The sequence below is a fragment of the Nycticebus coucang genome, chromosome 11, assembly GCF_027406575.1.
Source record: "Nycticebus coucang isolate mNycCou1 chromosome 11, mNycCou1.pri, whole genome shotgun sequence".
In the NCBI taxonomy this organism is placed as follows: domain Eukaryota; kingdom Metazoa; phylum Chordata; class Mammalia; order Primates; family Lorisidae; genus Nycticebus; species Nycticebus coucang.
Genome location: NC_069790.1, coordinates 24,561,946 through 24,571,795, shown reverse-complemented (window position 1 = coordinate 24,571,795; position 9,850 = coordinate 24,561,946). Strand labels below are relative to the sequence as shown.

The window sequence follows — 9,850 nt, the reverse complement described above, 5'->3', positions numbered from 1 at the left end:
CAAAACATTACTCAGCAATAAAAACAAAGCAGGAGGAATCACGCTACCAGACCTGAGACTGTACTATAAATCAATCGTGATCAAAACAGCATGGTACTGGCACAAAAGCAGAGAAGTAGATGTCTAGAACAGAATAGAGAACCAAGAGATGAATCCAGCTACTTACTGTTATTTGAAGAAGAAAAAGAAGGAATACTTCAAAATCATTCTACTTGATCTGGGTACATCTTTTCATCTTCTTAATGGTGTCCTTTGAATCACCTAAGTTTTTGATTTTGATGAAGTCCAGTTTCTTTCCTTTGCTGCTCATACTTTGCCACACTTTTTAATGGGAACAAAGAGGTATATATATATATATATATATACCTCTATTTATCACCAGCCCTCACATACATCAAATTTAAAAAACAAATGGATAGAAACAGGATGTTTATATGATCTTGGATAGTCAGTGCTACACCTGCAGCAGCCTACCCTTTAAGGCAGTGGTCCTCAAGTTTTGGTGATGAACTGAATTACTTGGGTGACTTGGAAAAATACAAAGGTCAAGGTCCTAACCTGCTTCAGCAAACCTGGGCCTCTGTGTGTCCTTCAGTAGCTCCGGTGATTCTGATACTGAGCAATTTTGAAACCAACATTTGAGGACAAACCTACCAGAAGTCACCAGTGCCCAAATATGATAGCTTCTGCCTTTTCTGCCATCTAACTTTTGCTGAGACCTCACCTTTGCTTAAGGGCCCTCTCTCTATAGAAAGGATCTCACTCTTGTCACATTTGAGAGGAGGGGAAGATACAGGAGGATTCTCTGGCGCCTAGTGGGTAGAGTCCAGGGATCCTGCTAACCAGCCTACAATAAACAGGACAACCCACCATCATCCAGACAAAAACATCAATAGTGCCAAGACTCATGAAGTAGATTATAGAATAGCACCCATTCCAAAACAACTTACAAATAAGACCAAAGTGTAAGCAGATGGGAGTCATGCTGTCACCTTTATTAAGGACTAGATTAGGGGCCGGGCAAGGTGGCTCACACCTGTAATCCTAGCACTCTGGGAAGCCAAGGCAGGTGGATTGCTTGAGCTTAGGAGTTCAAGCCCAGTCTGAGCAAGAGATCCGATCTCTACTAAAAATAAACTAATGTAAAAGGATCTCTTGATCCCAAGTGTATGAGGTTGTTGTCAGCTATGACACTACAGCACTCTACCAAGGGCAACCAAGTGAGATTCGGTCTCAAAAAAAAAAAAAAAAGACTAGATTAAGAAACATAATTAACTACAGGTGAGTGGACTTCCTATTACTGAACTCTGGGAGACTCATTTATGTAGCCACAGTCTAGATACCTGCAGCCCTCCCCAAGTTGTCAGGCTTCTATAAAACTCATAGCATGTGGCAGCTAAGAACACATGCTCCTTGCTGGTTACTAATTCCCATGAGGAAAAAAGGAAGAACTGGGCATGAACACCAGCTTCCCTGGAATAGTGAGTAAAGTGTGTAAAGAGACCAGTAGCTTCCCTCCAAAGGCAAAGAAATAATAGGAGAGGGAAAGTATCCCCCCTTAATAAGAATTAGACGCAGTGAAGCAGGACAACTGGCTCCTCAAAACCAAGTGTTAAATTCTTGGGAAGTTTGCAAGCCAGTTGTTAAACGGTGGGCATCTTGAAATCAGGTAGAGTAGTAGTACATATGCCATGTAAATCAGAAAATACCACAAATCTGTGCCTTGTTTTTTTGTAAAATGAAATTGGATCCTTTTCTCATGTGGAAATATTAAAATTCCAGGTGGATTTTAGATTTGAATAAAATAAAACATAAAGAATCCAAGGAAAAATATCAGAGCAATAGAGGTCCTTCAAATCCACGAAGACCAAAGACAAAAACCACTAACAGGGCTCGGTGTACACAACTCAGTGGTTATGGCACCAGCCACATACACCAAGGCAGGCAGGTTCAAACCCAGTCCAGGCCTGCTAAACGACAATGACAACTGCAACAACACCAAAAAATAGCCAGGCATTGTGGCAGGCGTCTGTAGTCCCAGCTACTTGGGAGGCTGGGGCAAGAGAATCGCTTAAGCCCAGGAGTTTGAGGTTCCTGTAAGTTGTGACACCAACGCTCTCTACAGAGGGTGAGGTAGTGAGACTGTCTCAAAAAAAAAAAAAAAAATTAACAGACTTGATCAAAAATACAACTACATAGGGTGGCGCCCATAGCTCAGTAGGTAGGGCACCAGCCACATACACTGAAGCTGGCAGCTTTGAACACAGCCCAGGCCATCTAAAATCAACAGTGACAGCTGTTAACACAACAACAAAAAAAAAATAGCCAGGCGTTGTGGTGGGTGCCAATAGTCCCAGCGACTTCAGAGGCTGAGGCAAGAGAATCACTTAAACCCAAGAGTTTGAGGTTGCTGTGAGCTGCAACACCACGGCATTCATACCGAGGGCAACATAGTGAGACTCTAATATCAAAAAATAAATAAATAAAAATAAATATATATATATGTATAACTACGTAAAAATACATTACTTATGTCAAAAAATACCACTAACTGACAAACTAGGGAATTTTTTACAAAATATATGACTAAGAGTAACCTACCAAGAATCCTACAAATAAGAAAAAGACAAGCATCTAAATGGCAAAAGCCTTGGATAAGTAATTTTAAAAGTACAAATAAGTTCAAAATTAATAAAGAAGGCTCGGCGCCTGTGACTCAAGCGGCTAAGGCGCCAGCCACATACACCAGAGCTGGCAGGTTCGAATCCAACCTGGGCCAGCCAAACAACGACAACTACAACCAAAAAATAGCCAGCCAGGCATTGTAGTCAGGCGCCTGTAGTCCCAGCTACTTGGGAGGCAGAGGCAAGAGAATCGCTTGAGCCCAGGAGTTTGAGGTTGCTGTGAGCTGTGATGCCATAGCACTCTACCCAGTGTGACAGCTTGAGGCTGTCTCAAAAAAAAAAGATAAAACATACTTAACGTTGGAAGGCTGTAAATGGTACTATGACAAACTCCTAGCAAAAGTGTAAGGCAGAAGAGAGTGCAGGGAAAACCCTCGAAGAAATTGGGTTGGGGGAGTTTTTTATGAGAAGGACCCCCCGGGCAATTGAAGCTGCTTCAAAAATACACTATTGGGACTTGATCAAACTAAAAAGCTTCTGCACAGCCAAGAACACAGTTAAGTAAAGCAAGCAAACAGCCTCAGAATGGGAGAAGATATTTGCAGGTTATGTCTCCGACAAAAAACCAGAATCCACAGAGAACTCAAACGCATTAGCAAGAAAAGAACAAGGGATCCCATCGCAGGCTGGGCAAGGGACTTGAAGAGAAACTTCTCTGAAGAAGACAGGCACACGGCCTTCAGACATATGAAAAAATGCTCATCATCTTTAATCATCAGAGAAATGCAAATCAAAACTACTTTGAGATATCATCTAACTCCAGTGAGACTAGCCTGTATCACAAAATCCCAAGACCAGAGATGTTGGCGTGGATGTGGAGAAAAGGGAACACTTTTGCACTGCTGGTGGGAATGCAAATTAATACATTGCTTTTGGAAAGAGATATGGAGAACACTTAGAGATCTAAAAATAGGTCTGCCATTCAATCCTGTAATCCCTCTACTGGACATATACCCAGAAGACCAAAAATCACATCATAACAAAGATATTTGTATCAGAATATTTATTGCAGCCCTATTCATAATTGCTAAGTCATGGAAAAAGCCCAAGTGCCCATCGATCCACGAATGGATTAATAAATTGTGGTATATGTACACCATGGAATATTATGCAGCCTTAAAAAAAGATGGAGACTTTACCTCTTTCATGTTTACATGGATGGAGCTGGAACATATTCTTCTTAGTAAAGTGTCTCCAGAATGGAAGAAAAAGTACCCAATGTACTCACCCTTATTATGAAACTAATGTAGAACCTTCACATGAAAGCTATAACCCAGTTACAACCTAAGAATAGGGAGAAGGGGGAAAGGGAGGGGAGGGAGGGGGAAAGGAGGTGGAGGGAGGGGGATTAATGGGATTACATCTGCAGGGCATCTTACAAGGGTATATGTGAATCCTAGTAAATGTGGAATGTAAAGGTCTTAGCAAAATAACTAAGAAAATGCTACAAAAGCTATGTTAACTAGTGATGAAAATGTGTCAAACGATCTATGAACCAAGTGTATGGTGCCCCATGATCATACTAATGTACACAGCTATGATTTAATAAAAATAAATAAATAAAAAAGTGTAAGGCAGTACAAACTTCTGTTGGCAACATGAAAATATATACTTTTTGATCTTATATTTATGAATTTATTCTAGGAAAAACAAAAATGTATAAAGAATTAGGCTACTGTGGCCATTAAAGGGCTAAATAATTTACAGTAAATCCATTTACTAAAATACTATATGCTATATACACATTAATGTTGTTAAATATTTAACATGGATATTCACCATTTAAATTTTTTAAAGGACTGAAATGGAGGCTACAAACAGTACTATCAAATGAGCAAGTTTTTGTAAAAGTAAAACGTAATGAGAGTGTGCTGAGAAAGTCTATGACGATACACAGCAAAGTGTGATCAATCCTCCTTTTTTGCTTACTTGCATTTCTACAATCTGCATATATTACAACTGTGTATTTTCTTGTTTTTTTTTTTTTGTAGAGACAGAGTCTCACTTTATTGCCCTTGGTAGAGTGCCGTGGCATCACACAGCTCACAGCAACCTCCAACTCCTGGGCCTAGGCGATTCTCTTGCCTCAGCCTCCAGAGTAGCTGGGACTATAGGCACCCACCACAAGGCCTGGCTATTTTTTTGTTGCAGTTTGGCTAAGACCAGGTTTGAACCCACCACCCTCAGTATATGGGGCCGGCGCCCTACCCACTGAGCCACAGGCACTGCCCACTTTCTTGCTTTTTTTATAGAAGTTAATGGAATTACCCATGTTTTCTGTTTGTTGTTTTTGGCCGAGACTGGGTTTGAACCCACCACCTCTGGCATATGGGGCTGGAGCCCTACCCCTTTGAGCTACAGGCGCCGCCAAATTTTTACCTTTTTTTTTTTTTTTTGGCAGTATTTAGCCGGCGCCGGGTTTGAACCTACCACCTCCAGTATATGGGGCCGGTGCCTACTCCTTTGAGCCATAGGCACCACCCCCGTTTTCTGTTTGTTTTAATAGGAATTCAATAGAAAAATCCTCCTTACAAAACATCAGTTTGAAATGAATTTTCTAAATAATCATTTCAAGCTTTTTAAAAGTACCTGTTCAAATCAAAGCTCATCAATTTGTTGAGAACTAAATGGTCACGTAAACAAGGAAGCAAACAGGCCCAAAATGACAGGAAAGCAAGTGGCAAAATAACTACAATCTTTATCCCAATGGTACTGCAGTATAAATATAAAATGACAATTAACCAAAAACATCTTTATTTTAACCTTCAAAGAAATTCTTTTCTTCTTTTCCCAAGATAATCATGATTAACTTATAAAAATGGGTATGCATCTTCAAAATATTTCCCTTGAACGGGAAACTGTGCTTTATAGGATCTAAACATTAAAAAGTAAAAAAAAAAAAAAAAAAAGAAAAATTCTATTTTTTTGTCATTTTAAGACAAAACAGAATCTAGCGTAAGTCAAGGAAACCCATTCATACTTCAGGTCCTTCTCCTCCAGGAACCAGCTGCATAAGAGAAAAGAGTTTATTAATAACATCCCACCATGTCATCTAAAATCCCTACTAAAAGTTCTTCATCAGCTAAAGCTACTCTTCAGCTCTTACCTCTCCCTTACATTCCCATTTTGTCCAGATAGTATCTATTTATAATTCCCAACATCACCTATTAATACTTAGTGTCTTGACAATGACTTTTGACAAAATAAAAAGATTAAAAAGCCCAAGCAAGCTACTCTTTAAGCCCAATGCCTCTTCAATAGCTCAGCTTTAGGGACCTGACCAAAGAGAATCCCCTTCCCATTTTAAGCATATTGGACCAGGATCTTTTCATCAAGAAAGCAGCATTTCAAGTTAGTTCTATTATCCATACCCCACAAAAATGGGCTAACATCTAAATAAAACACCTTTAAGGGTCTTACCATTGTTATATTATTTCCATTTAGCAAAATTTGATCTAATTTAGTAATCCTTCTTCCTTCTGGTGTGATTTCACTAAATAAACAGATACAATAAAAATAGAGTCAAAAGGAAAAAAATAGATTCAAAATAAACAGCAGTAATCAAAGCTAACATTTCAGAAATAAAAGGTTATTTTTGTACAAAAATTAACCTGAGATCAGGCAATCCTATCAACAATCTTCAGAGACAAAGGATATGCACCAGGTAATGTACATTCTTCATCAAAGGCAACACAGTAGACTGACAGACCTAAGATGTACATCCACAGACTAATCTTCATAAAAAGAAACTGAAACGTGCCAAAGAGATCAAATATGAAGTGAAACATTTAGCAGCCTCTTTTTCTTTAACACATCTATTATTATTGATTCCTATCTATTAACCCAACCTGAATCAATTCAGGTTTTTTTTTGTTTGTTTTGTGACAGAGTCTTACTCTGTCACCATGGCTACAGTGCAGTGGCATTATCATAGCTCACTACAACCTTAAACTCTTGGGCTCATGCAATTCTCCCACCTCAGCCTCCTGAGCAGCTGGGACTACAGGTACATTACCATGTCCAACTAATTTTTCTATGTTTAGTAGAGACAGGGTTTCAAACTCCTGTCCTCAAGCAATCCTCCCACCTCAGCTTCCCAGAGTGCTCGGATTACATGTGAGGAACTGTGCCCAGCCTCAATTCAGTTTTAAAAACAGAGATACTGGTCTTAGTCTTTATAATGAATATAACTGAGCTATCATTTACATTTTATTATACAGTTACATGCTCTTATTATCAGTTCCTTGATTTAATGTGTGCCTTAAAATTCCTGGCTGTTTTTTTTTTTTTTTTTTTTTTTGTAGAGACAGAGTTTCACTTTATTGCCCTCTGTAGAGTGCCGTGGCGTCACACAGCTCACAGCAACCTCCAACTCCTGGGCTTAGGCAATTCTCCTGCCTCAGCCTCCCGAGCAGCTGGGATACAGGTGCCCGCCACAACGCCCGGCTATTTTTTTGTTGCAGTTTGGCCGGGGCTGGGTTTGAACCCACCACCCTCGGCATATGGGGCCGGCGCCCTGCTCACTGAGCCACAGGCGCCGCCCAATTCCTGGCTGTTTTTAACATCTTTCGCATTAAAGCTTTGTCTCCACTGGGTGGCGCCTGTGGCTCAGTCGGTAAGGCGCCCGCCCCATATACCCAGGGTGGCGGGTTCAAACCCGGCCCCGGCTGAACTGCAACCAAAAAATAGCCGGGCATTGTGGAGGGTGCCTGTAGTCCCAGCTACTCGGGAGGCTGAGGCAGGAGAATCGCTTAAGCCCAGAAGTTGGAGGTTGCTGTGAGCTGTATGATGCCATGGCACTCTACCAAGGGCCATAAAGTGAAACTCTGTCTCTGCAAAAAAAAAAAAGCTTTGTCTCCACTAATTTCCTAGTAAAACAGTTATAATTATATTAAGTTAATAAACTTATGATCCAATTTTGCAAGTATCAGTAGATAAAATTTCTATCTTTAAGGTAATTCTAACATGTAATGTTTTGTCATTAATTTTACTGACTCAATATTACTAAAACTGCCTTCATTAAAAAGACAGAGATATGGGTGGCACCTGTGGCTCAAGGAGTAGGGTGCCGGCCCCATATGCCGAGGGTGGTGGGTTCAAACCCAGCCCTGGCCAAAAAAACTGCAAAAAAAAGACAGAGATTTCCCCCAATTCTTTAACACTACTTACAATTCAGTGACATCTTCCAGTACCATATCTGAAATTTGGTGTTAAGAAAATACATATTCTAGATTAAATGTACTCTAGCTTCTGCCTTTGTTTGGTTTTAATTATGTTTAACAACAGCTCACATTCAAAATGCCTGCTAGTGGAAACTTTATCTTCTTTCAGTATCTTAAAACTTTATCTTCTTTCACCTCTTAAAATATTACCAGAAGTTCTTTGAAAATGAACTAATTTTTTATTATAATAATCAGAAATATACTGATTGTATTTTTTACTCATGTTACTAAATACAAAAGAAAAACCTATACATGTACCACCACCACCTTTTAAAAGGATACTGACAAAGTCATCAAATCCTAGAAGAGTACCAACAATTTCCTTATCACTCTTCATAACAATGTGAATTCTTGATCCTATACATTTGTCCACAAGCTCTGTGAAGAGGAAAAGATTATTTTACCCATTCATTATTTCAACAAATATTTTACTACCTACTGGCACTCTTGCATATGGTGAAAGGTAAACCAAGAAGAATATTCATTCAACAACTTTAGGTCTTACAATACAAATCTCTGTTCAAACATTACTTTTACAGAAAAGTTTTCCTTGATCTCCACTTACCTCTTCTTTGTAGCAACTTATCGTGATTATGGTTTTATGCTTATTTTAGATTATCTGATTAATAAAGGAACACACACACACACTCCTCCCAGACTCCAAGCTCCATGAGGACACAGTGCTCATCACTGTGTCCCGAATAAACAGGGTCTGCCATATACTGGTCATGCCAAGAGTCTGTCGAATGAAGGAATGAAAATTTTTCAGTCACAGCCACGGCTACTAACTCAATTACTCTTCACCAGCTATAAAATATTAGAAGAGACAGGCGCCTCTTTCCTATTACTATCTCCTTTATACAATGAAGTGTATTTTCTGTCCTCTGATAATAACTTAAACATCTGGCCAGGTTAGCATTATCCGGCACGATGTTTTACTAGTCCCGTTTTCTCTCCTCCACTGGCTTGTGTGCTATTTGAAGGCAATGGCTATAGTTTAAGTTTATTGCTAAACAGTGCCCAGGCAGTGTCTGGTGTATAGATGTTCAATAAGTGCTCATTAAATAAAGAAATGATAAACAGAGCTAGTTTTCAGATATCTCTTTTAAAGTTCATCCTAAACTGCGGTGCTATTCTCAACCAAGTATATGATTATGTATGTATGAATATATGTGCACATACATATATATATATATATGCACATATATATGAATGACAGGGTCTGCCTAATCTGAGGATCTTAATAAAAGGTCAAAATGTCAGGTTGAGAAGTGATAGTGCTATCTCTACAATAGAGAGGCGAGTTCACAATAAAGAAGGCCGACAATAAATTCGGTAAGTCTGGACCTTTTCCAGTGATGGTCTGATTTGTGGAGTCAGAAGTCGCTGCCTGGAGGAATCCTAACACGTGAAACAGCAGGCGTAGCCCAGCGCCGCAGACTTGGAGCTGAGCGACGTGCAGCCGAGAGGAAAAGGATTCCCTACGCTGGGCCAGGGGCTGCTTCGGCCGAAGCCCCTTGAGCCCCAACCCTCAGCTCCCTGCCCCAGCTCCCCATAGGACGGTGATTACCAAGCGGCAGCAACTGGGACGGGTTGGTAGTAGCGTTAGCCGCCATGGCTACGCCGGAAGTAGCCTGCGTCCGTCGACGTTGGGGCGGCGACTTTGAAAGAGCGCGCTTCCGCTTTTCCCTGCAGCCCGGGCAGGCTCGACCAAGCGGAGGCCGAGCGTGCGACCTGCCGGGTTCACGCGGCTCACGTCCGCGCGTTTTTTCACAGAGGATGAGAGCTCGTGAAATATTTCCTGTCTAGCGAACGCTCTGCTGTCTCGACAAGACCACCTGCTGTGTCCTCAAAATTTCGCAAAACCGTTAAGGCTGTCTTGCCTTGTGAATAAAGTCTTCTAACCGGAAAGGCTTTGCAAAATTCACTAACATTGGAATTGTC

General features: G+C 40.5%; 1 protein-coding gene across 1 annotated transcript; it reads right to left on the bottom strand.

The window, feature by feature from the left end:
• Nucleotides 1–5,421: 5,421 nt before the first annotated feature.
• Nucleotides 5,422–9,565, bottom strand: LSM5 (LSM5 homolog, U6 small nuclear RNA and mRNA degradation associated). Its single transcript, XM_053553582.1, has 5 exons — nt 9,477–9,565; nt 8,189–8,284; nt 7,854–7,881; nt 6,105–6,177; nt 5,422–5,691 (listed from the first exon to the last, which is right to left on the bottom strand). Exons 1-5 carry the CDS (start codon nt 9,520–9,522, stop codon nt 5,659–5,661), a joined length of 276 nt encoding a protein of 91 aa, XP_053409557.1. The 5' UTR covers nt 9,523–9,565; the 3' UTR covers nt 5,422–5,658.
• Between the last annotated feature and the right edge of the window lie 285 nt (nt 9,566–9,850).

What these genes read in the sequence shown, in the direction of transcription:
- LSM5 (XM_053553582.1), bottom strand. Translation starts at nt 9,522, where the DNA reads ATGGCGGCTAACGCTACTACCAACCCGTCCCAGTTGCTGCCGCTTG. An exon ending in AGGATTTGATGACTTTGTCA is followed by an intron (nt 7,882 to 8,188) that starts GTATCCTTTTAA and finishes ACCAAATTTCAG; the next exon opens with ATATGGTACTGGAAGATGTC. An exon ending in CTGGAAGATGTCACTGAATT is followed by an intron (nt 6,178 to 7,853) that starts GTAAGTAGTGTT and finishes CTGTTTATTTAG; the next exon opens with TGAAATCACACCAGAAGGAA.